The 27,500-nt window shown below is 44.4% G+C and overlaps 1 protein-coding gene across 1 annotated transcript in view; it reads left to right on the top strand.

Moving 5' to 3' along the window:
* The window catches only part of LOC308073402 (ephrin type-A receptor 6-like), a gene marked incomplete at both ends in the record, with an annotated part of 339,472 nt that overhangs the window by 269,339 nt on the left and 42,633 nt on the right, over positions 1-27,500 (top strand). Inside the window, 2 exons of the mRNA XM_080412276.1 lie at positions 23,013-23,137; positions 23,642-23,804. Of these exons, the coding sequence (XP_080268402.1) occupies positions 23,013-23,137; positions 23,642-23,804 (288 nt within the window). The remainder of the gene's footprint in view (positions 1-23,012; positions 23,138-23,641; positions 23,805-27,500) is intronic.

Below are 27,500 nucleotides of genomic sequence, written 5' to 3'. Positions count from 1 at the left end.
GGACAGCGGGTGCCGGCAGAGTGGAGAACTTGCGATGATGGGGTTCTTCGTGAAGAGTGTGGTAACACATCTTCAGCGATCGCGAGTGGAGCGCTCTGTTGTAAACATGCAGCTATCTGTTGTAAACATGCAGCTATCTGTTGGAAAATCTGGGTACGGCGCTGGAGCACGGCTGGGGTGAGGAGATGACATTGAGGGAGACTGCAAGAGAGACATTGTCGAGCGGAACGCTGCGCATGTGGGACCTGGGGTTACATTTTTGTGATATGGGTGATTTAAACTATGGGGCTATGGCTGCCATGGAGGAGTGATGTGAGGATTTTTTTTCGCTCTCTGGTCTCTGGGGTTAAATGTGGATTTTTTTGTTTTTCGTTGTGCTGAGAAGACCGGGCGAATCCCGTGACGAGGTACATGGAGCCGGGCCATTCCCGTGGATGTGTTTGAGGGCGAATCCCTTATGTTTTATGTATAACATTTTTCCCAGAGTTTAAAGGCTAACAGAGGGATCCTGCACGCTGATTGGTTGGAGTTGATGTAATTGTAAAATGTTAACGCCTCTGGAAAGGTTCCAAAATGTACTAACTTAGGAGCAAAAAGCAGGAGCAAAAAGAGCTTACTTTACTGGGTTTTGGGACCTTTCCTCGGGGTGTTTGAGTTTTCTGTCTATTTGATGTAATTCACCGTGTCGCTGTACTATGTAATCTTGGTTTTTGTATGTGCATTGTTCTGTGTGATGTTGTTTGCTGTTTTAGTTTTCCTGAATGTTTACTTTTTTTTCCTGGTTGATGTTCCATTCGCTTTTCATGGGGGGCGGATTCTTTGTGGTTCTTTTGAAATATACGTGTTTGTGAGAGACGTTTAATGTCTCTCATGGGGGGAATGTAGTATATTTGATAACATAACATACATATTTGTTAGTATTACTTAACTTCACAAGTCTACAGATAGCCTACTGGCAGACACAAGAGTGTATTCAGAGGTGCCTTTTGGTCTGAGCTGGTTGGGGGTACAATTAACATTCTCTTTGTTGTTTAGCTGGGAGACAGAGGTCTATGCATCTGTCTCCATCCCCTTTCCTGCTTCATACAGGTGCAAATTGAATCAGGGGGCTCGAAGGGTGATCTATTGTTTGTGCCGGGGGGGGGGGCTCACCTTTGAAGCTCACACACCCACATGTACCTTCTCTAGATCTCTCTGTTATATAAACTGTACCGAAATGCATCTTAGTGTGTGTGTGACTCAGTGGCCGGCAGGCTGACTGAGAGGACCTCAGGGTCCATGGAAGAACTGTTTTGTACTGTTTTGTACTTATGCAATAAATGGAAGCAACGAAACCTCACTAACTAGTGATGACTCCTTCATTCTACAACCATTCATTCTCACCACTGGGACAACAAACTTAACTGCAATATGGCGTTGTTGGCAACTACAAAAGCAATAGAAACCTTTAAGTCTGTGGTTTTCAGATACCACATTACAAAGTGTCTTTTGGTCTTAAGGCTGGTACAAGAGGAAAGGCCACTGGTCACCAAAAATCAGTTCTTCCACCACACTCAGCACGTTTCATTGCAATCTGATATCTTGTGTGCAAGTGGACATTTTGGCCTTATGGTGGCACTGGGGAAAGGTCATGGGGTCTACCAAAATCAATAGGTTCTTCCTCTGGGGAGCATGAAGGTGCACAGGGAATTCCATGGCAATCCAGTCTGTAGATTCTGAGATCTGTTGTTAGGGATCAAAGTGGTGAAAGGACCATGTTGAGGAAAGTAACTACAGTAAGTACGGTACATACTGTATTGTACTGTACTCTACTTAAGTACAATTTTGAGGTACTTTAACGTTATTTGAATATGTACATTCAACAGCTCATTATAGGCTAAATCTTAAATTTAGTCATTTAGAGGAATTTAGAGAAGAAAATTGGCTATTCATGGAATAATTTAGAGGATTTTGAAAGTAAATGAGTTCATTTGGAGCACCCTGCAAATGGACACATTTAGTAGGGATATTTCATGTGAGGAAATTGTGAGTACACTGTTCTCACAAAGGACACGCACGCAGGCACACACACACACACACACACACACACACACACACACACACACACACACACACACACACACACACACACACACACACACACACACACGCACACACACACACGCACACACACACACACACACACGTTTGTATTACTATACATGCAAGAACATCAACATTTTAGCACAGCGATGGATGCCATTTCTGACCCTAAACCGGAAGCCAAAGATGGCAATCTACAGTATAAGCTCAAAGCGCGTCTGTGAGCTTGTAGGTCGCCATTTTCAGTGCGTGACACATGTGCAAAATTGTATATAAATGAGGCATGATTCCAAACCTAACCCCTAACCTCTAAACGTGACGTCTAAATGTCTGATCTTAACCCCAACCTGAATCTTTTCCTAACTCTCCCAACATCTATTTTTAACCATAAAACAGCCATTTTGCTTGTGAGGAAAATGGTCCTCACAATGTCTTATTTCTCAAATTGCTTCTACACTTGTGGCGACATTTGGCCTTCACAAGCATAGTAATACAAGCACACACACTCACACTCACGCACACACGTGCGCTGTGTCCCAAGAAGGACATGTAACACAGGGGTCAGCGCTTATTGGACGACAATATCGCATTATCTCACCTTGATTGAGTTCAGTCAGACACGTTAGCCTCTTATTGAGTTCAGACAGACTCTAAGCGCTTCATAATTACACCGTGAAGACTCCACCGCTCCGGCGGGAGGTCTGACCTCTGTCGCGTGTTGCCTGCCGCATCCAGCGCTGTGTGTACGCAGTGGTGGAAAGTAACTAAGTACATACACTCAAGTACTGTACTTAGGTAGGTTATTTACTTGAGTTTCCCCCCATTTTTCCATTACTTTTTACTTCTACTCCACTCAGGAATTACATCTCAGGAACTACGCTACTACAATTATTTGACAGTTTTACTTACTAGTTTGTCACTTTGTAGATTTAGATCACTATTACAAAACGGGCATTAACCAAATGAAGTCGTAATTTATACTATAAAAAAAAAAAGCCGATCTACAAGCTCACAACGTGTCGCGATGTGACACGTTGTGAGCTTGTAGATCTGCTATTTTTAAACGATTTTTTACATTTTCTTTTTAAACTTGTGAAATGGGACATTCTTCACAATGCGTACTTTTACTTTTGGTACGTAAGTACATTTCAAATCCAATATTTGTTGTTGAATTTTGAACCCAGGACTTTTACTTTTAACAGAGTATTTCCACATTGTGGTATTGATATGATTTACTTAAGAAAAGAGTACTTAAGAAATAGTACTCCATCCACCGTACTCCGAGTCCGCACGTAGGATGCAGAGGACCCACAATGCAGTGGGAGTGACCTCCATCTGTAATAAGGGTAATGATAGCCTTGAGACAAGACCATGTGCCTGCTAAATGCAGATCTTTGTGTACGCACGCACGCTCACACACACAAAATACACATGATGTAGTAATGGACAAGGCACAGACGCAGACACACACACACACACACACACACACACACACAGACACACACACACACACACACACACACACACACACACACACACACACACACACACACACACAGACACAGACGTTTGTAATATTATACTTGTGAGAACATCAACATTATAGGACGGCAGTTTTATAATTGCCATTAATATTTAACCCTAGCCCTAAACCTCTACAAGCTCACAACACGTCGCAGTGTGTAGATTGCCTATTTTCGGTGCGCTACACTGGCACGCAACTAAAGTATAAATCAGACATAACTCTAACCTGTAAATGCCTAATCCTAATCCCAACCTGAATCTTTCCTTAATTGGAAACCTACATTTCCCAAATCTTGTTTAACCATAAAATAATTTCTATTGTGAAGACCAGAGAAAATGGATCTTCACAATGTTTGCTTCTTAAATTCTGCTATACTTGTGGGGACATTTGCCGTGCTCACAAGTATTACACACACACACACACACACACACACACACACACACACACACACACACACACACACACACACACACACACACACACACACACACACACACACACTCTATGAATGTGACATTGGCACAAATCATTACTCGGTGTCCCAGGTGTAGAGCTGGAAAAGAGTCCGATCCATTCATTAAGTGCCTCAGTGTGCCGGCCCCCCCTTTGCACCTGGACATATAACTGCACAGTGTACAGTACATATTACATTACTATACTGTACACCAGGCCCGGCGCCAGGATGAAATGACTGAGGGTGCAGTTGAAAATTGTGAGGGTGCGCTGCCCGTGCATGCTGCGAGACCCAAAAATGTGCGGTTATTGCGCGGATTGTGGCCGCTTTTGGGCGTTTTTTGTTACTTTATTTCGGTTTTAGGGTTAGGGTTAGGGTTAGGTTAGGCTTATGTTATTTAATTCTTATTTTTGCCTGATTTTACCGATTTTTTTTTATCAAAAAATTAATTATCAAAAGATTAAATTTCATTATTCTTTTTTTTTTTTTTATATATAAACTGAGGGGGCACAATTTGAAACTGAGGGTGCCAGGCCCCCTCAGGCACCCCCGTGGCGCCGGGCCTGCTGTACACTGACCTGCTGTACACACACTGAAAAGTGAAAACACACCTCTCTGTCCCTAGTCTGATGTAGACATGCAGACGATGCAAGGGAGATCTCTGCGGCACGAAGTGACACGCTGTGAGCTTGTAGATCTGCATTTTTTGTTTGTGCTTAAAATGATTGAGATGCTATATTAACTATACTGTTGCTGGGGACCCCCTGGAACCCCTTCAAGGACCCCTGGGGGTCCCCGGACCCCCTATTTTATACGTTGGCTATTCAAAAATAGCAGACAAGCTAGACAAGCAGACAAGCTCACAGTGTCACTTCGTGCCGCGCTATGAGCTTGCACTGCTAACTTTGAAAATGTTTTGAAAAATCGTGAAATCTTCTCTTCTGGGGGTCCCTGGCACAAAATATTTTCAGATGGGGGTCCGCGGCCAAATATATATCAATTTGGGGGTCCTTGGTATGAAAATGTTTGAGAACCACTGATGTATAAAACCCCTCTCCCCCCCTTCTCTCTCTCTCTCTTTCTCTCTCTCCCCTCCTGAAATGGGACATTATGCACAATGAGTACTTTTACTTTTGTACTTTAAATACATTTTGATGCCAATACTTTTGTACTTTTACTCCAGTAAATTTAGAATTCTGGACTTTCACTTGTAACAGAGTATTTCTACATTGCAGTATTGATACTTTTACTTAAGTAAAACATATTACGTACTTTTTTCCACCACTGCTTTCCATCAGCGGTGAGTCAGTGAGGTGTTGGGACGTCGTTTAAGCTCTCTCGCCACATCAATAACTGGCCCGTATTGATTTTCTCTTTTTTTTTTAAACAGTTAATGGAAGCCTTTAGGGCAGCCAAGCTAATTAAAATCATATGCAGGTCAAGCTCATTTAAAGACTCCCCATTAGTTTATGTTGAGCTTAACCGCGCTCGACTGGAAAATCTATCCATCGGGTATTGTAATTGACTGCTCCGTCTAATGGCTTTCCAATGCTCCTGTAGGGTCGAGAGACACATAGAGAGAGAGAGAGAGAGAGAGAGAGAGAGAGAGAGAGAGAGAGTTTAATGTTGTGGCTTTAATAACCCACATGGAGAACTGTTGACGAGAGTCTGTGTGTCTATTTAGCCACATTAACCCATTAAGACCGGGAAAGCATCTGTCATTTTAGGTTTTAACCACTTTAACCATTATTTTATACTTTGGGCTATTCAAAAATATCAGATTTCCATCGTAAAAGCTGTCTGTGCCGCGCTATGAGCTTGTAGATCTGCTATGTATATATATGAAAAATGTGTGCAGATCTTGGATTTTTTTTTTTAAAGCGAACATTTGTAACTCAAATCTTTGCTTCTGAGGGGTCCCTGGAACAACATATTTTGAGATGGGGGTCCGTGGCCAAATACATATCATTTTGGGGGTCCTTGACATGAAAAAGTTTGAGAACCACCTATAGTATGGCAACATAAGTAAAAAAAACTGTTAGGATTTAGAAGACATTTGTAGAATCCCCCAGAAGCAAAGATTTGAGTTAAAAATGTTCGCTTAAAAAATATATATATATATATATATATATAAATGTTCACGATTAAAAAAAAATAGCAGATCTTCCAGCTTATAGTGCGGCACTCTGTGCCGCCCTATGAGCTTGTAGATCTGCTATTTTTTAATAGCCCATAGAAATCTAAAAATTACACAGATGCGTCCCCGGATTGAATGGGTTAACCCCTGGCATCGCCTATTTCGGGCACATGCAGGCGGCAAGCAGTCACCGCTGGAAATGAGGCCAATGCGGAAGTACTGGTCAAACGCTGCAGTTACCATTAATGGCCCAGAAGGTGTCGCTATTTCCCACCTCCTGCTTGCTGCGAAAGACTTTTCATGCCCTTAAAGGGCAAGACCACTTTGGTAGAGGTTTGGGTTGTGTAGTTACTTTGCCATGATGTAACTCCAAAGGTGGACAAGAAATAAAAAATAATTGCTCCATTGATTAGAAATGGATAATTCAAAATATGCTCCTCATTGACTTACATTGTATGGTAAAACTGCTCTCAAAGTCACTCTTTTAGCACAAAAACGAACGCAAACAAAGTTGATTCAGACAATATAGAACATCACCAAACCCAGTACTGTTTGTTTTTTTAATAAAAATGTCAACTTCCTGTTGATTTGGCCATTTTTAATAAGTAGAAAACCCGGACTGGATCGGCGGATCCGGATCCAGATTAGTCTGGTTCACTATGTAATTTTGTTGGATTTTTTTGAAGATTTGCAAAACTATACATTTTTGGAAAGGTTATTGTCTAAGGAATCAGAAAATCAATGTTGCCATTTGCCCAGATGTGTATACGGCGGCCATATTGGCAATTACAAAATGGCCACCCTAAAATGTACGTTTTTTAATATCTCGGCCTCTAAATAAGCTGGAACATTGATTTTAACTGCTAAACCTACATTTTCAGGGTCAAGGAATCCAATGGTGCAAGTTATTATTTCATTTTTTTTTATCATCCCATTGACATAATCCACCATATGGGTAAAAAACAGCACAGCCCAGGCAGTCAGTCAGATACTAACTGTTCTTTTTATTTATTTTAACTGTGAACTTTGGATGTTTGTGTAACCATATTAAACATCATGACATGTGTAATCATAGACAGTCTCTATGCATCATCATAATCATCATCATCATCATCATCACTTTCGTGCATCACAGCTTGGGAATCTTCATCGTGCTGGCACTGGCTGCTGCACTGACACATTTCAGTACAGGCTAAGTCCTTAGCTTTGCAGGAACATCTGCCAGAAGAACAGTCAGATTTACACTTGCATTGAACCATCTCAAGGATGGCCTTTGGAGCTGGGAGGACCTCTGTGGTCGTTGGTTTCAGCATGCCATCCAAGTGTTTTGAAGTACCCATTTTGCAGGGGATCCAGCTGTGGATCCTGCAGAGCAATGGCTGCTTGTGCCCATGCCCTTGTTTGGACATGGACTCTCAAGATGTGCTGCTTCAGAGCTCCAGGTGTTGGAGGGAGCTTGTCACTTTCTGCCCTGTGTTTGCAGAACAGATGCCATCGCAGTTCAGGGATTGTCTTGATGTTGATACCCTTGTGTTGACAGCTCCAGTGTTGACAGCATTCCTTCTGTCACTTCTGCTTCATCCAAAAGCACTCCAGACCCAACTTTTCCCAGCCCGGATATATGGAACAGGCGTGCGGACGCCGAGGACGGGCCGACGGCAGGCGAGAGAGAGGCCTCCGGTCGGACACGGCCGGGCGGCCTGGCACCCTGGAGGTCCTCGGCGAGCCCAGGACGATCTGGGCTCGGCAGTGGCCCCCTCCTTTGAAATTCTCTCCCGGGACTATCGGCAACCTTTCCCAGCCCGGATATATGGACCAGCATGCGGACGCTGGGGACGAAACGCAGGCAGACCGCCCCAGATTGCGGGCCTGCCGGCGGCCGCTAGTCGCTGCACTGTGACCCGGAAACCAGGCCGCCCCGAAGGCCGTGGAACCCACTACGTTCTGACCGATTGGCACTCGTAGCCCGCCTCTTGCAAGGGCCCCGCCGGCACCTTGTGTGCTTCGGCGGACGCTGCTTGCAGCCTGCGGGCCCAACCAGGCACGGAGGGACCACGTGCGGAGAGGCCCCGGCCTGTCCTCCGCACTCCTCCGCGGCCGACACCGGCCTAACGAGACCGAGACGCCCCGTCTGCCCTAGTTGCCCTGCCACGGACCGTCCGAGGGCCCCCGCGGTCGGCCTCGCCTCGAGCCCCATCACGGGGCTCGGCAAGGAGATCCGTTTGCCACAGGGGCGCGCTCCGGAGACTCGTTTCTCAAACCCTGCGTGTGTCGCGTACTCCGGCGACCGACCAAACAGCTGCGAAACGGGCCATGGGCGCCGATCCCCCGTAACATCCTGTCGACCTGGGTAGAGGGCAAAGGAGGATGTGGCGACCGTCGCAGTGCGCGCCACCGGGAGCTCCCGCCGCCCCTCTCACGGGGGGCCTTGGCGGTCTCCGCGGACCGGCAACCCCACGGTGCGCGCTCTCCGCGGCGGAACAGGAGGCCTACCTGGTTGATCCTGCCAGTAGCATATGCTTGTCTCAAAGATTAAGCCATGCATGTCTAAGTACAAACGGCTTGTACAGTGAAACTGCGAAAGGCTCATTAAATCAGTTATGGTTCCTTTGATCGCTCCTCAGTTACTTGGATAACTGTGGTAATTCTAGACCTAATACATGCAAACGGGCGCTGACCTTCGGGGATGCGTGCATTAATCAGATCCTAAACCCTCGCGGCGCGGCGCGGCGCTCTCGGGCGCCGCGTCGTCCGCTTTGGTGACTCTGGATAAACTCGGGCAGATCGCCCGCCCTCCGTGGCGGCGATGTGTCATTCGAGTGTCTTTCGATCAACTTTCGATGGTACGCTACGTGCTTACCATGGTGACCACGGATAACGGGGAATCAGGGTTCGATTCCGGAGAGGGAGCCTGAGAAACGGCTACCACATCCAAGGAAGGCAGCAGGCGCGCAAATTACCCACTCCCGGCACGGTGAGGTAGTGACGAAAAATAGCAATCCAGGACTCTTTGGAGGCCCTGTAATTGGAATGAGTGGACTTTAAATCCTTTGACGAGGAGCCATTGGAGGGCAAGTCTGGTGCCAGCAGCCGCGATAATTCCAGCTCCAATAGCTTTAATATCTTAAAGTTGCTGCAGTTAAAAAGCTCCTAGTTGGATCTCGGGATCGAGCTGACGGTCCGACGCCAGTCGAGTCACCGTCCGTCCCTGTCCCTGCCTTCCGGCGCCCCCCCCGATGCTCTGAGTGTCCTGCTTGGGGTCCGGAGCGTTTACTTTGAAAAAAATAGTGTTCTAAGCAGGCCCGAGTCGCCTGAATACCGCAGCTAGGAATAATGGAATAGGACCCTGGTTAATTTTTTTACTTCCTTGTTAACTTAAAACTTAAAAATTCTGTATCTAGGCTCCTGAGTACTTTTTTTTTCTCAATGAAACATCTGAAATAACTCTGGCATTCAATGTGTTAACTACTTTCGCGGCCCCGTGTGGTTGGCGACTAACTTCTTAGAGGGACAAGTGGCGTTCAGCCACACGAGAAGGAGCAATAACTGGTCTGTGATGCCCTTAGATGTCCGGGGCCGAAATTATTCCCCATGAACGAGGAATTCCCAGTAAGCGCAAGTCACCAGCTCGCGTTGATTAAGTCCCTGCCCTTTGTACACACCGCCCGTCGCTACTACCGATCGGATGGCTTAGTGAGGTCCTCGGACGGGCCCCGCCGGAGTCGGTCACGGCCCCGGCGGAGCGCTCGGAAGACGCCCGAACATGACTATCTAGAGGAAGTAAAAGTCGTAACAAGGTTTCCGTAGGTGAACCTGCGGAAGGATCATTACCGTTCTGTCCGGCACCCTCGCGCGGGGGTCTGGAATGCCTGAACATGCCACAACATAAAATAATTAACAAATACAGTCTGAGGGCAATGATTACTGGCCTTTTGTACAGTCACTGCAAATAAAATGCTTGCAACGGGAACTACTTGGTGTGTGGATCTACTCTCAAGTATAGTGTAAGCTACACTTTTTGATTCAGCACCCATCCTAGTAGTATTGGGATGTGCATGTCTTTGTAATAATTTCCGCAATTAATATCAGCCACAGTTTGATCATTTTGGACACACTTATGGAAGCTTAGAGTAGCAATAATACAAAAACAAAAATGTCTTTAAAAGTATCAGTGGTAAGTTAAAATTTTATTTAATTTGAATGAGCAAGTGAAACATGTTTTTAGGAACAGCTGGAATATGAATTGATAAATGATTTTCTTATTTCAAAGATATTGCAAGAAAACAACCATATCTGGTCATTTTGGACTCAGTCATGCATCTAAGGGTTAATGTTGTAAAGTTTTGTAGCTTTATAATTACCACCATTGGATTCCTCGACACTGAAAATGTAGGTTTAGGAGTTAAAATCAATGTTCTAGCTTATTTAGAGGCCGAGATATTAAAAAACATACATTTTATGGTGGCCATTTTGTAATTGCCAATATGGCCGCCATATACACATCTGGGCAAATGGCAACATTGATTTTCTGATTCCTTAGACAATAACCTTTCCAAAAATGTATAGTTTTGCAAATCTTCAAAAAAATCCAACAACATTTTAAATCAAAGCATCAACAGGAAGTTGACATTTTTATTAAAAAAACAAACAGTACTGGGTTTGGTGATGCTCTATATTGTCTGAATCAGCTATGTCTGGGTTCATTTTTGTGCTAAAAGAGTGACTTTGAGAGCTGTTTTACCGTACAATGTAAGTCAATGAGGAGCATATTTTGAATTATCAATTTCTAATCAATGGAGCAATTATTTTTGATTTCTTGCCCACCTTTGGAGTTACATCATGGCAAGGTAAATACACAACCCAAACCTCTACTAAAGTGGTCTTACCCTTTAAACTCTACAGCTTACATTTTGAGAAAGTGAGAAACGGACGTTGTTGTTCCGTGCACATGCTAATGGTCAATGGCCGTGTGCAAATACAGATCAATTGCTCGAACCAGTAGCATTTGTTTCCGGTTGCATTCAGGACCGGAGAATCAAGATGGTGGATTTTAATTCGCTGAAATAATGGCTTCAAAGTGGGTCTGTATAGAAACCAATGGGTCACGTCATGGCTCCCTTCACCCATATTTCTTTTCACAGTCTATGTTGCGGGGCACATCATAGGCCAGCGACTTTCTGCAGCCGTGTTAAGTGGTCAGATGGGTGGGCAGAGGACACTTTTGAGAGTAGTAGTCAAATGTTTTCAAAATTTGTAAAGTAACCAGTAACTAAAGCTGTCAAATAATTGTAGGGGAGTAAAAAGTACAATATTTGCTTCTGAGATGTACTGGAGTACAAGTATAAAAAGTGTCAAAAATGGAAATACTCAAGTCAAGTAAATTTTACTTAAGCACAGTACTGTGTGTACCTAGTTACTTTCCACCATTGTCATTGACCGTAACCAAACAGCGTGGCATCATCCAAACCAGGTTATCAGGAGCCTTATCTTGGCTGTGTATTTAAAAATGTGTTCCACAGCTCTATCAGGAGAACGCTATTCAACCACTTCAAATAAAACGGTATAATGCAGCGATGGGTGCAGTGATTGAAGCATCGCCGTGTCAACCTGAAACTAACAGCGTTCAAGGGCGCGTACAGACTGCTAAATGTGAAGGGAATAATGCGTGGCAAATTCTCATAGAAAACAGCTCAATTAGAGCGGTTCACTGGTGCTGCGTGGCTTCTTTTCACTTGGTCACACTGATTTGTCTGTTTAGTGGAAACTACATTTAGTGATGGTGAATTTCATGGACTATTATTTTTCGCCTTATCTAACAGATATCGTTGCTGTCGGGGGAAAACCTTACTTTTATTTTCAGGAAAATTAAAGAAAAAACCCTGTTCCAATGGATCCAATGTAATTATAATTTAGTCACAAGCTGCTGTTAATACTTTTCATTGGGTCAATATGTATAAAAATCCACAGACACGCTTTCACTTTTAAAATATTTCAGTAATACCTGTAATTGCAAAGCTACAAGCTCACGGCACGTCGCGATGCGACGCGTTGTGAGCTTGTAGATCTGCTATTTTTTGCTACACTTGTACGATGAAGTAGGGCATTTAATTATGAAAAAATAAACCATCAAAAGTTAAAATATGGTGATATTAGATTTGAGGATATGTTGTTTTCCTACATATTTAATGCTTTGTGTGTGTGTGTGTGTGTGTGTGTGTGTGTGTGTGTGTGTGTGTGTGTGTGTGTGTGTGTGTGTGTGTGTGTGTGTGTGTGTGTGTGTGTGTGTGTGTGTGTGTGTGTGTGTGTGTGTGTGTGTGCGTGCGTGCGTGCGTGCGTGCGTGCGCGCGCGCCCGTGTGGTGGCTAGCTGCAGTGACAATGACACACCATAAACCAGACATATTTATATCTATAATCTAATAATGTGGACAATAGACAGCAGTAAATTTGGGAAGGCTTAGCCTCCCCTAGCCTATAATGCCCACCGACCCTGCCGTTCTTGCTTCGAGGCTTCATTTCAGCCCCAGTGTTTATTGTTCCCAACGTGCCAACAGGGCTGGCAGATGCCCGTCTCGCCACGCTCTGAGCTCTGTGCCATAGCCTCGTGTCTCCGCGCCCGCAAACCACAGCACCCCATCGCCAACCGCCGACACAAGGCTGGCGCTCCCAGCACCCCGTCGACCAATCGCGAAAACAAAAGGCTGGCGCGCCCAGCACCTCGACAGATTGTCTCATTACACGGGACTTAGAGTGTGTTTATGGGATAAGAGCTTCCCCCCTGAGAGGAATGGTCTCTCCCAGCGAGGACGCCAGGAAGCCGCCATATGAGCCACCTCCGCAGAGTAAACCATAACGCCACCTCGACCGCTGTCTGGTGCAAACCTTGTATGTCCAAAAGAGGTTACTTTTCAGGAAATGGAAAGAAAAAAGTGGGCACCTAATGAAGTTATTATTTAGTCAGAAGCTCTTGTTAATACTAACTTACAAGTTAATGCCACCTCCACACTATGTAATAATATGTAATAGTCTATAGCCTACTATAATGTATAGTAGACTCTGTCTGTCTGTCTGTCTGTCACACAAAATGTGTCCCTGGCATAACCTTGACAGCGTCCGTCCGTCCGTCCGTCCGTCCGTCCGACCGCCCGTCCGTCCGCCCGTCCGTCCGACCACGCACACGCACACACATGCTGTTATTACTATACTTGTGAGGAGACATTTTAGGATGACTATTCGTTATGAATGCTGTGATTGCTTTCATTCATTTTTGTCTCCGCCAGGCCGAAAGGCATGGCGAGAGAGTATGTTTTACCCTCCGTCTGTCCGTCCGTCCGTCCGTCCGTCCGTGTGTGTGTCCTGTCCGTGTGTTACCAGCTAATCTCCGGCACCGTTGGCCCGGTCGCTGCGAAACTGTGCACACCCACTCCCTGGATTTCAATTCAGAACCTCTGCCCCACATTTTTTACATGGGCCTGTTATAGCGCCACCAGGAGGCCGATTTGTGCAAAACCCATTTTTTCCCATTACACCTACAGCTTTTAACCAAACGTCATGCAAATCGGTACACAGTATCTCTATAGTCATGTGATCAACCCGAATCTGTCTGATTTCCCATATTGCATCCTCATTGGCTAAGGTTGGCTTCCAAAGTTTGCAGGATTGGTCCGTTTTGAACAAACTGCCTCCAATCATGAACGCAGCTTGCCATTTCCATAAAATTGTACACGCACATTCCTACTAGGCCGAGGAAGAAATGCCACTGTGCATTTTTAACTATAACTGCACCGATCTGCGTGAAACTTTGCACGCACACTCCCTAGAGGCCAAGGAAAAACATCTGGACTGCATTTTTCACATCTGCTTTTTACAGCGCCACCAGGAGCCCGACTTATGTAAAATACATTTTTGGAGATTATTCCTTCAGATTCTGTCAAAAAAACACGCAAATTGGTACACTGCATCTCCATAGTCATGTGATTCTGATGGATCTGTCCGATATTTCATATTCCATCCTATTTGGCTTACAGTGGCTTCCAAAGTTTGCAGGATTAGTCAGTTTTGAACAAAATGCCTCAAAACATGAACGAGAAACGTTCGTGAAATTCTGCATGCAGATTCCCTCTAGGCCGAGGAAGAAATGCCCCCCTTTTCACATTCACATTGGCCTGTTATAGCGCCACCACCAGGTCTAATTTAGCAAAACACATATAGTATGCGTGTACATACAGTACACACACACACACACACACACACACACACACACACACACACACACACACACACACACACACACACTAATGCGTGCGCACGCACGCGCACGCACACACACGCACACGCACACGCACACGCCCATGGTATTTTGTTGTTCCCATTAACGCGCTAACATTTGGGACGGCCTACTCACATTTGAAAGCCCATTATGCGTCTCATTATTAAGGAGAAACCAAGCATTGAAATGCATTTAATGGGTGCGGTGACTGTAGACCAATAAAAAGAAAGCTGCTCGGTCCCGTCACCTGGAACACCTTCCACTGAGTGGAACAGTTCCAGTCCCATTTCATGGGTCACGGGCTGAAGACTGCTCCAGTCAGTGATTCCAGTTAGTGCTGCTTTGATTAAAGAGCCTGTTTGGAGCCACTTTGATGCTCATTTATATGAAGTATACTTTAGTACACTGCTTCTCAACCTGTATACAGTTACTTGAGTGCTGTACCTAAGTACTTTTGGAGTATTTTTGTTGTTTTGTTTTTTGCAAGCTGATTACTTTCACTCTGCTATACAGTTCATATATAAATATTGTATTTTTGTCTACATTTCTAGGAAGGGACTCTTGGGGACCGAAACGTACAGAAATATATTACGAATTAACCACTTAAGCCTTATTTAAAATATAAAAAATATATATACAAAATAGCAGATCTACAAGCCCACAACATGTCGCAGTGCTACACGTTGTGGGCTTGTAGATCTGCTATTTTTGGGCGGTGAAACCGCCCCTATATTAAAGTGAGATTTGGAAAAATGTACAAATATCTTGGGCAGTGAAACCGCCCCTAAAAGTGAGGTTTGGAAATTTGTACAATTATCCTGCGCTGTGATTGGCCAATCACAATCTATTCAGGACTGTGATTGGCCAGTGTCACATGACACATGTGCATAGCCCTATATAAGCAACCATAACTTGAAAAAAACCATAAATTGTTTTTTTTCAAGTTATGGTTTTGTCCATCATAAAGAGTGTTTCAATAAATGTATTTATCTTTTGTACATGATTGATCGACTCCATTCAGTATTGTGATTAGCTAGCAAGACACCGCCCACTTCACACAGGGTGTGATTTTTACTATTTCAGAAACTTTCTGAAAATGTACTTTGTAATTTGTACTTTTGAATACTTGATCATTAAAATAAATGCACGTGGCCCACCCACTGGCCACTTAGATGGATGGGCCGCAAACCCTTTTTGAGATTTTCAAGTGGGCCCTGATCCGGAAAAAGGTTGAGAACCACTGCTTTAAATATTATGGAAAAGTACCTCTTAACCACTTTCTACCTACAGTATAGCATCCCTATTTTGGATAACGATTATTTCTTTACTGATTATCAGTAATAAAATAATGACTTTTTCGATCAATCTAAACTCTGGAGAACGTAGCAATACGGACCCATTAAGGGTCCATTTGGACCCCCCAGGGGGTCCCCAGACCCAGTGTTGAGAACCAATGCTCCGACCTGTTTCCATTCTCTCCATTTAACCTGGTTTTCTCGGTTTGGAGCCTTCATTTATCCAGAGGAGGGTTTGCTGAGCACGCAGCCTCTTTTTCCACTAACATTCACATGCATCCAACACCTGTGTAGCTGTACTGTGTCTGCTGAACAAAAGCCGCCGGTTCCCATTGATTTCTCACTGTCCACATTTCCCCCAGACAACCAGAGGGTTTCAAACAGGGCATTCTTCGGCTCACATGTTTCTTTATCCATGTCACTTCAACCCACGCACATGGAAGTGTGATGTTATATACCTGCTGCTTTTTTATGCATTTGCTGGATATGTTTTCTACCGACACAGGAAGCACTTCTGTCTTCCATTGAATCAGAATAAACTTAGTTTTTGCATGTCAAAGAGAACATAACAAAATCAATATATCTATATATACACATTGCATAAGACCAGCAGATAATAGTATTAATAGTATGTAGATTGGGAGTTGTGTCACAAGCCAAGGAATCCAGGGAAACAAAGATTTTGAGTGCATTACATAGAGTTCAAGAGTTATAGGCCAAAATGTGAAGGGCCAGAGGGCACCCGCTGGCCTAGTGGTGCAGGCGCATACCACATACGCTGGTAATCCAGTTTGACAGCGTGTTGCGGGTTCGACTCCCGATCCTGACAACCTTTGCTGTGTGTCACCCCCCCATCTCTCTCCCCATTTCCTGTTAGCATACTGTCATGTCAAATAAAGGCATAAAAGACCCCATAAAATATCTTTTAAAAAAAAATGTGAAGGGCCCTGAAGTGCCACCATGAGGCTGATTTGAAATATTTTGGGCAGACATTCTTCCTTGGCTTACTGGGGCTTACTGGAGTGTGCGTGAAAACTTTCACGCTGATCGGTCCAACAGAGGTTGGTCCGTAGCTCTGTTACTGGCTCTGCTGTCACGCCACAGTGTTTGTCTTCAGGGATTGTGCCTACTTCCCCTCCTAGCTGCGTCTTGGATTGGGTCCCACAGTGTCAGTGGGCTCTCTGTCAGTTCCGGGTGCTTGACGCAGTTGACAAGTTGTCCTTGTCTGTGACCCCCGGGAGGCAGCCATAGAGACGTCCACGTTTCTGATGTGGTCCAGCTCCAATGTGACACAAAGGGCCATTCGTAGCATTCTTGTGTAGACGCCATCCAGGGCCTTTTCCTGCTGTGCTGTGAGCGTCCATGTCTCTGCCCTGTACAGCAGTCCTGATTCTACTGTAGCCATGAACAGCCGCCTCTTGATCTCCAATCTCTGATTTCCCACACTCTCCCCATCCCGTTACAAGGCCTTCCAAAGCAAGTGCCCTCCGGACCTTCAAGATCCTGTTCAATTGACAAAAAGTCAAAGTTCAAAAAGTCCATCGGACACAGAGATATTTCAAGTCCTCGACTACCTCAAGCTCCGTCCCGTTTGCAGTAGCAATGGTTCTGTCCTCCGTGTTGAATGCCAATACTTTAGTTTTCTCTGCATTGAGCTCGAGACCGATCATCCTGCACTCCATTTATCTGTCAGTAGTAGTTCTCTGATGTGACCGAGACTATAGGGCAATGTCATCTGCATAGTCGAGTTCGATGGCCGTGATAGGATGTACCCGCTGACTTTTATCCAGTGTGGATACGTTGGTGAGTCTTCAGGCTACCTAACTGACGGAAACTCTTGTCACACTGGGTACAATGGAAAGGTTTTTCCCCAGTGTGTATGAGCCAGTGTGTCTTCAGGCTACCTATCTGACTGAAACTCTTGTCACACTGGGTACAATGGAAAGGTTTTTCCCCAGTGTGTATGAGCCAGTGTGTCTTCAGGCTACTTATCTGACTGAAACTCTTGCCACACCATTTACACTCATCCCTCAACATTTTAGTCTAGTTTTTATTTAGTTTTAGTTTTAGTCATCATAGCTTAGTTTTTTTTCTCGTTTATATTTCTTTTTTTGTCATAGTTTTAGTCGACGAAATCAACACTGGCTGAGGGTCATGCTACTAGGGAAGAAACCTATTTGCACCTCGGACATAGAGCTTTTGGGTATCTCCTGAGAGAGTGTCCCTGTGTCACAATGCGACACGTTGTGACATTGTAGATCTGCTATTTTTGTTTAGTGTGCCTGTGGGTTTTTATAAATATGCAAGCAATGCAAATTATTAACAAGAGCGTGTGACTATATAATTAATTAACTACATGGGCAGCAGTAGCTCAGTAGGTGGAGCGGACATTTGGGACACGGAAGGTCACCAGTTCGATTCCCCCGGCTTAGTTCCCCCCGAGTTAGTGTCGAAGTGTCCTTGAGCAAGACACTGTACCCTTAACTGCTCCCGATGAGTAGGTTAGTGCCTTGCATGGTTTCCTCCGCCGTGTGTGTGTGTGTGTGTGTGTGTGTGTGTGTGTGTGTGTGTGTGTGTGTGTGTGTGTGTGTGCGCGTGTGCGTGTGTGTTACTATATTTGAGAGGACCAAATGTCCCCACATGTAGTACAATTTGAGAAATAGATGTAGCGAGGAACATTTTCCTGGTCCTCACAAGAAAGATTGATGTTTTATGGTTAAAAAAGATAGATATAGGTTCATAATTAGAAAAAGATTCATGTTGGGGTTAGGATTATGAATTTAGAGGTTAAGTTTAGGGGTTGGAACTAGAGTTAGACATGATTTATACTTAGTTGCGTGCCAGTTTCATACACCGAAAAAAAAAAATTGGCTTTAGGCTTACTGTAAAAAATGGCAAAATTGATTAAAAATAGGTTTGTATAGGTTTGTATAGTAATACAAACCTGTGTGTGTGTGTGTGTGTGTGTGTGTGTGTGTGTGTGTGTGTGTGTGTGTGTGTGTGTGTGTGTGTGTGTGTGTGTGTGTGTGTGTGTGTGTGTGTGTGTGTGCACAGTAAATGCACCATTTTACATTGGATCCTGTGGATCCACGGGTCCTTTCTTTCCTCCCATTTCCTGACAAAGTGAACTGTGTTGGACATGCAAGGTTTCCATCCGACGGCCAGGAGATGAGGAGGGATGGGAGGGGGAAAGGAGGGGCGGTCGAGTCAAGTCACGGACAGACAGAAAGCTGAGGATAAGAGCGGATCAGGAGGATAGATGGAGAGTGTGTGTGTGTGTGCACGCGTGTGTGCACGCGTGTGTGTGCGTTTATGTGAGTGTGTGCGCGCGTGTGTGTGTGTGCGTGGAAGAGGCGGGCGGTCAGGGAAAGGGGAGGGATCAAACAGCTGTGGTGGAAGAATACTTTTACTTAAGTAAAAGTAGCAATACCACAATATGAAGTAAAAGGCCTGTATTCAAAAGTAGACTTGAAGTATACAGTAAGTACAAACGTATTGGCATCAAAATATCCAAATATACCAATGCAAAACTACTTAAATCCTTCAAGATTAATTAAATCTTCTGGAAAATACAAGCTACACGTAGAAGTAAAAAAAATAGATTGATTAGTGCATGTTTTCTATTAATTATTAGTAGCAACTAAAGCTGTCAAATAACTGTATCATAGTAAAAAGTATAGCATTTGCCCCTGAGATGTATAGCGTATAGAAGTATTACATTTTGTTTTTAAATACTCAAGTAGAGTAAATGTCCTCAGTTATATTTCCATCAGTGATAAGGCAGGCCAGGAGAGGGATGAAGGGAGGACAGTGGGTGTCAGTCTTATCCCACCAGCCGCATGCAGTGGGCATGGGCAGGTCACCCAGCCCATAATCCCCCTCCCCTCACACCTGCTCCATAAGCCCCTGTAGCCAAGCTCTCTGTACCCTGTCGGAACGCCTCCAAAACCTGGCCACAGAACCCCCCCCCCCCGACACACACACACTCTTACCTGCAGCTCAGCTCTCAGCCCATATAGCTTGCATCCGAAGCACATATAGAGCCGGTCAAAGCGACTACTGACCAATCACAGCGCGTCCTCCTCTGAGGTGTGTGCCAGTAGTCAAAGGTGTCACAGGTGAGTGACTGGCACCTGAACATGGGTTCTGCAACTTTGTTGAGTTTGTGTATGCTCCAAGCAGCAACACTGCCCCCAAGGAAAGATGCCACGTTTGTCCCTTCAATAGGGCAAGTGAAGCTGGTGTTCCGTTATGCAGATTGACAGCATTATTTTGTGTCAGCCCTGGTACCATTTCCAAACTTAGGACCAAGTTCTGTGAGACTGGTGAGTCAACAAGGAAGACAACAACCCAAGACCCCTTGCTTCACTAAGGAACCATAGATTTACAGGCAAGATTTGCACAACGGTACCAAAGACAGATGTCGAAGTTGCAGGGCCCATGCTCAGGTGGCAGTCGCACACCTGTGACTGGCACACACCTGCCTGCAAATGGTACCCGGGCTGACATCAAATAATGCTTAATCTGCGTAACGGAACACCAGCTTCACTTGCCATATTGCACAGGCCTTATCCTGAAGGGACAAATGTGGCATCTTTCCATAGGGGCAGTGTTGCTGCTTGGAGCATACACAAACTCAACAAAGTTGCAGAACCCATGTTCAGGTGCCAGTCACTTACCTGTGAGGCAGTCACACGCCTGTGACTACTGGCACACACCTCTCAGCAGGTGTGTGCTGGCAGGTTGCTAAAAACAAGAGGGATTACCAACAGAAGCATATTGCGTGATTTTGGCAACATTTTTGGAGGCGCTACCCACACGTATAGCTGTGTTTCTCATTCCACGAATGCCCGATCCTTACAAGCTGTACCTTGTTGTAAAGGTGACAAATCAACGATAAAAATGATATAAAACACAATACCAATTAGTATTATTAAAGGGGAGATATAATTGACCGAAGTTAAGTTTCCGAACTTTTTTTTAGCAGTTTATATATGGCTGAAGTGGTTAAATGTATGTTTTGGTAATAATAATCAAAATCTACAAAATAAATAGTAACTAAAGTTTTCAAATAAATGTAGTGGAGTAAAAGTACAATATTTGCCTCTGAGATGTAGTGGAGTAGAAGTAAAAGTACAGAAAATAGGAAATACTCTATTAGTCTGTTGATATGAAAATATTTTTTAAATTATGTTATTTTAATTTTTTTATTTTAATTCCTGTATCTTGGCGCGACTGCTAGTGAAACAGGAGCTGGCAGAGTGTCTGCCAAGCACAGCGACGGGGGCGCGTTGGAACGCACCGATCTTTACCAACCTACCTCCATGTTTCCAACCTCCGCACACCAGCTGTCCGCACGTCTTTTACCCGACTTAAAAGCACTGATTTTGGGCATTGCTGAGTATCACGACCTGCCTGGTTGCCACGTCAGACTACAAAGTAAAAAATAGGGGAAAATATCACTTAGTGTGACGTAAGAGGTGCCTTATATGATTATATTTCATTGAGCTATATAGAACCATGTTGAATCCCTGTCCACACATATCAATAGGCTGCTCAACAGCGCCACAGCAAATCACAGCCAGGTGTTGAAGTAAGCATTTACTGCTAATTAAAGATCAAAATGGTACAGGAAGCCGCTGCTACAGCGTGCATGGGTGCGTGTACTTGCGTTTTGACTGCTTGTGCGCTGTGTGTGTGTGTGTGTGTGTGTGTGTGTGTGTGTGTGTGTGTGTGTGTGTGTGTGTGTGTTGGTCTGTGTCTGTGTGTGTGCGTGCATGCGTGTGTGCGTGCCTATAGATTAGCCTATACTGTTTGACTTAAAATAGATTGTTTGTTGACCTTCAACAGAGTAAGTAGCACAATTAATCACAGCTCTGTTTGAAATACTGACAAGAAAGTCGCTTGTCATGATATTGGTTTAAATCGGTTAGTACCTGCCGATGTAATCACGCCTTACGTTTTTATTAGACAGGAAGACATTAAGATTGGACTTTTGATGTGAAAAATACACTACAATTGAATATGCTACTTTTTTTGCATGGCGTGCATTGTTAAATATGGGTGCGTTCGGATATATAGCACTGAGTGCCAATACAAACTAATATGTGAGTGCGCTCCCGGTGCGCATTTCCGAACGCACCCTATGTCCCCATTATGGCTGTGGTTGTGCTCTAAAATTGTGGAAATCTCATTTTTCATTTCAGCGTGTCTTGTAATACCCCCCCCCCCCTCAAATCAGTCAGATGTTCCTTAAACAGGAATAGCAGGGCAGATAAGGGCTCAGAGTTGGAATCCCCCAGGGAGATGAAAGCCATCTCATTGTCTGTGCAACACAGTTAAGCGTCCTAGACGGGGGATGAATCCATTACACACTGCATGTGACCAGGAGGAATTATTTATAGTAGGACTTGTTTTGTCTGTTCTACAGCTGTGGTTCTCAAACATTTTCATGTCAAGGACCCCCAAATTCATATGCATTTGCCCGCAGAACCCCATCTGAGAAGAGCACATGAAAGTACATGAAAGTACAGTTCAATACAAGGTCAGCTAATAGGATTTAAAACCCAAGAAAGCCTATGGCTTGTTTCCATTGGGGTCCTTTGTACTCAATTCATAGAGGATGCTAGGGTTCGAGTGGTCATCATCAACCCCGGTGAAAAGAGATGAAGCCATTGATCGCTATACACGATCGATACAGAAGCAAGATGATGGAAATAACAGGGTGTGTATGTGTGATTGTGATATTCATAATTATGTGACACAGGCTCAGAATTTTCCACTGATTGCCAGGAGTTTCATATTTTCCCCTCGCTCCTGGGGCAATAACACTTTACGGGAAAGTTTTATCATTTTTCATTATTAAATCATGAGGGGTGGGTGTTGCTGCTTGGCAAGCCAGCAGGCCTCAATCTTCAAGAGAGTGCGTGCGTGCGTGTGTGTCAGAACATTTGAGCTTCCTCAAATGTTCTGATTGGTCAATACGACCAAAGTTAGGTTAGAGTTCCTTCATTCTTTCTACTTTTTTTCTACATTGCACTATTGATACTGAGTAAAAAAAATAGTACTTTTTCCACCACTGCGTGAACGCACGTCTGTACTTGTTTTCTTTGTGAGGAAGAGACGTCATCACTTTTCATAGCAGTAGATTTATAACCTGAAATAATAATTCCGGGTTTAGAGTTAGGGTTAAAGAAGTGGGTTGTGAACCAAACATTCATGTAATGACCCCTGACCTCTGTCCCCCATGCAGGTCCTTCTCTGGTGGGGGCTCTGAAGAAAGACTGGGCTTCTCCTAACAGTATCGCCCTCTCGTGGCTGGAGCCAGAACTACCAGCGCTGCCCGTCCTGGATTATGAGATCAAATACTATGAGAAGGTAAGACACAGCACTGGTAGTTGAGCACAGCTCAACTACAACACTGGTTCTCAAACTGTGGGTAGGGACACTCGAGGGTCCCCAAATGTTTTTTTTTTTAGGGGTCCCCAGATGATTAGCTAAATGTGTAATATTGTTTTCTAACTCGACAGTAAACAAACCAACATACAGTATAAGTGTATAAATGGTATCTGCACATTTATGAAACAATTTAAGGATTAAAGACCCTTTTAATACCTCTAAAATTAAACAAATGTTATTGAATGATGAAGTAGAGCATTCATTTAGCACAAAAATAAACATAAAAAGTTTAAATATGGAGTTACGAGGTTTCTGCCTAACATCAATGATATGCTGTTTCAGGTCTATTGCATATATTGTATTAACTGCTCTCTCTCTCTCTCTCTCTCTCTCTTCTCTCTCTCTCTCTCTCTCTCTCTCTCTCTCTCTCTCTCTCTCTCTCTCTCTCTCTCTCTCTCTCTCTCTCTCTCTCCCTCCACACAGGAGCATGAGCAGTTGAGCTACTCGTCGACACGCACCAAGGTTCCCAGTGTGATCATCTCGGGATTGAAACCGGCAACCTGGTACATGTTCAGCCTGCGCACGCGCACCGCAGCCGGCCTCTCCACCTACTCCCCCAAATACGAGTACGAGACCACTGGAGACTGTGAGTATACTGCTGCACACTGTGTGTGTGTGTGTGTGTGTGTGTGTGTGTGTGTGTGTGTGTGTGTGTGTGTGTGTGGGGCAAAGTATTGTGATGTCTCTGCTAATTGGCGGAGACGCTGTTGCTTATACCCATAGAGTACTGAGTGACATGCCTATTGTACAGACATATTCCATGTTTTTATGAATGTAACCGTACTGCACCTATAATATATGTGTCCCTGTATGTATTCTCCTTTATGTGGACATAAATAAATGGTGTGTGTGTGTGTGTGTGTGTGTGTGTGTGTGTGTGTGTGTGTGTGTGTGTGTGTGTGCGCGTGTGCGTGTGTGTGTGTGTGTGTGGTGTGTGTGTGGTGTGTGTGTGTGTGTGTGTGTGTGTGTGTGTGCACGTGCGTGCGCTCGTGTAACCACACATGCTGTACTCTGTTTTCCCATGTGTATGCGCTTGTGTAAGTGCATATTCCATACTGTGTATAGGCGTGAGTGTGTGGCTGAGTACGCGGCACAAAAAGCATCATTCATAATCTGCTGTTGTCGTGTTTTTGTTTAGTTTTTGTGTCCCAGAGAAGAGCATTCATCTTGCAGAGCTCCTCTCTCTCTCTCTCTGAGACAGCTCCATCTCAGAGAGGTGCCTCTCCGCTGGCTGTCACGGGTCGGCTAAAGTTCATGTGGCCTGGAGCCAGTGCCCAGGGCAGTTTGCCCAGGGGCACTGTGCTTAGGGGCCACAACAGCAAATAATGAGCCCCTGTTCACAGCACTGGGGAGCCCCATATGCTCCAATTTCAACCAGCCGATAGGCATAGACAAGCCATCCCCGGTTTACATCCCGTATCTGTGTCAAAGACTCCCATAACTCTGACAGTGTACAGAGTTACACATTCGAAAGGAGCCATTTGGAACCTTCCCCGTATGGAACCTGGAGGGGTCAGTGGACCACACTTTAAGACCTACTGGTGTAGCAGAGTGTTCCTAGTGAGCCACAATATTTGCACCCTGACTGCTGTTTGCCCTGAATGGAACAGAGCCTTCATTGGTAACACCTTATTTATTTCCAATATGGCTGCTGTGCATAGAGCCTATTGTGTGCTGAAAGGGCAGAGTTATCCACATCTATATGTTTGCCGTCTTGTGAGCTTGTAGATATCTGTAAATATCTGTTGGTTCCACCTATGTTTCTGTGCATCAGGAAACGAGTTATGCCAACCTTATGGAAAACGGTTGTGCACAGAGAGCCTATTACCTGTGTGTGGAGAGGTTTTAAAAACCTCACAGGAGGTCGAGGCTGACCCTTTACAGTGTGTTGAGTTTAGGCACAGCTGCATTCATATAAGCATAAGTATGCTCTTCAGCAATGTCAGTGGTGTAAAGTACCTACGTACATTTACTTTTTGAGTTTTTCTTTTCATTATTGGAGGATTTACCACAAAGGCAAATATTGTACTGTAATTTTGTAATAAAAAAATATAACATTTTACTCCACTACAATTGAAAACTTTAGTTACATAGATTTTGGTTATTATTACAAAACATACAACATTATCCACTTCAGCCCTATATCTACTTTGGCTATTTGAAAATAGCAACGCGTTGTGAGCTTGTACATCGGCTATTTTCAAAATATTTTTCATACATTTGGAAACTTGTGAAATTGGACATGTTGCATAGTACTTTTACTTTTAGTACTTTAGTACAGTATATTTTGATGCCAAGGAAGTACTCAAGTACATTTTCAATACCGGACTTGTACTGTAGTTCTACATTGTGGTACTGATACTTTTACTGAAGTACAACATGTGAGTATACTTCTTCTACCACTCAGTGTGTGAAACATCGTTTTGAAAGCTTCACAATGACTGTTGCCCCCTTTCACTGCCCTACTTGGCGATCAAATGGCCAGCTGCTGTCTCTCCCTTTTGTTCGGACAGCCTGGATAGGACACAATAACATGCAATGAAAGCCAGTGGACTTGTGGTCACCTTTATGCCCCTGACACACTTGCGAGCGTCATACACACGTGCGTTATCAAATATTGTTTATGGCTATTGTTAGCACGGCTTTGGAGTGCTGACGCGTGGCGCAAACCCATCCGAAATGAGATGGAGCCACGCAGCTAGGTGACCTCTTTAAAATGTATTTATTTGTCTTGACGTCCGTCAGTGACTCTCTTGGTGTGTCACAGGCCTTTTATAGCACCAAATGTACCGGCCAGCGATGCCTTATAAGCGACTTTGAGGTCTGTTTTTCTGTAAAGTGGCTTGTAAATATTGGTGTGGCTTGTTGTTTTTTTGGGGGACTTTTTTCTAAAGTGTAGATGCTTATTTGGGCTTGCTTCCTAATGTTGCTTAAACCAGTGGTTCTCAAAAAAGGACCCACAAATTAATATTGTGTATTCGTCGGACCCCTGCGGACAAATAAATAAAAATGTATTTGTCCGCAGGGGTGAAAATATTTTGTGCCAAGGATCCAGGATTTGTGTAGTTAATTTTTTTTTTAATTTTGAAAATAGCAGATCTACAAGCTTACAACACGTTGCATCGTTACGCGTTGTGAGCTTGTAGATCGGTCTAGTTTTCATAGACCTGGTTGCTTGTTTCTCTCACAGAATCTGGCTGTAGCGGTACCACTGTTGCTGTTTGTCAAACCCATCAATTGTGGTGCCGATAAACATTAGAGTTTACCACCCTCAAACTAGCGGCCATACAGACAGAGCTATAATGACATCCCGCGGGTTACACCCCTACAGTATATCTGCCTGTTATAAACCCTAAAAAACGCACACTCAAGGACAGCAACATAAAATAGACACGCTTTCACCTTATCGCTGAACTGCCTTAGCGTTATTTGTATCCTCATGCCTGATTTATACTTAGTTGCGTGCGGGAGTCTCGCACCCAAAATAGCCGATCTACAAGCTGACAACGGCCGATCTACAAGCTGACTACGGCCGATCTACAAGCTGACCACGGCCGATCTACAAGCTGACCACGGCCGATCTACAAGCCGACAACGCGTTGTCAGCTTGTATATCGACTATTTTGGGTGCGATACACCATTGGTTCTCAAAGTGGGGTCCGGGGATCCCATGGGGTCCTTGGGGGGGGTTCCAGGGGGTCCCCAGCAACATTTTATACCGTGACTATTTAAAAATAGCAGATATACAAGCTCACAGCACGTCACTTCGTGCCGCGCTGTGAGCTTGTACATCTGCTATTTCTGTTTGAAAAATGTTGAATAATTTAGATTATTTTTATATAACACAAATCTTCTCTTCTGGGTGACTCTGGCACAAAATATTTTCAGATGGGTTTCTGCGGCCAAATACATATCAATTTAGGGGTCCTTGGCACGAAAAGTTTTGAGAACCACTGCGATACACGATCCCGGGGAACACAGCGATGACCCAATCAGGCTTTTTATATAGGTTCTTCGTTGCTTTCAAAGCTCAATCTCAGTGCTTGTTCTGCAGTGGGTGATGATGAGGTCTCTATGTGTGCACTGCACCCCCAAATAGGTTACAGTCACTGACCCTAAAACCAAAGCCCAAATGTCAGCAAACCCGCAGTATACACGCCGGCGATCAAATCAATGCACACGATCGATGGGCGATGCTGAGAAAGCAGTCTGCCGTTACAGTAGGTGTACTTTCCACCAAAGTGTGGTTGGATATTATTTAATTTTTTCCCTTCCAGCCGCT

The sequence above is a fragment of the Gymnoscopelus braueri genome, assembly GCF_963280865.1.
Source record: "Gymnoscopelus braueri genome assembly, chromosome: 18".
Taxonomy (NCBI): domain Eukaryota; kingdom Metazoa; phylum Chordata; class Actinopteri; order Myctophiformes; family Myctophidae; genus Gymnoscopelus; species Gymnoscopelus braueri.
This window is presented reverse-complemented; position numbering and strand designations above follow the sequence as displayed.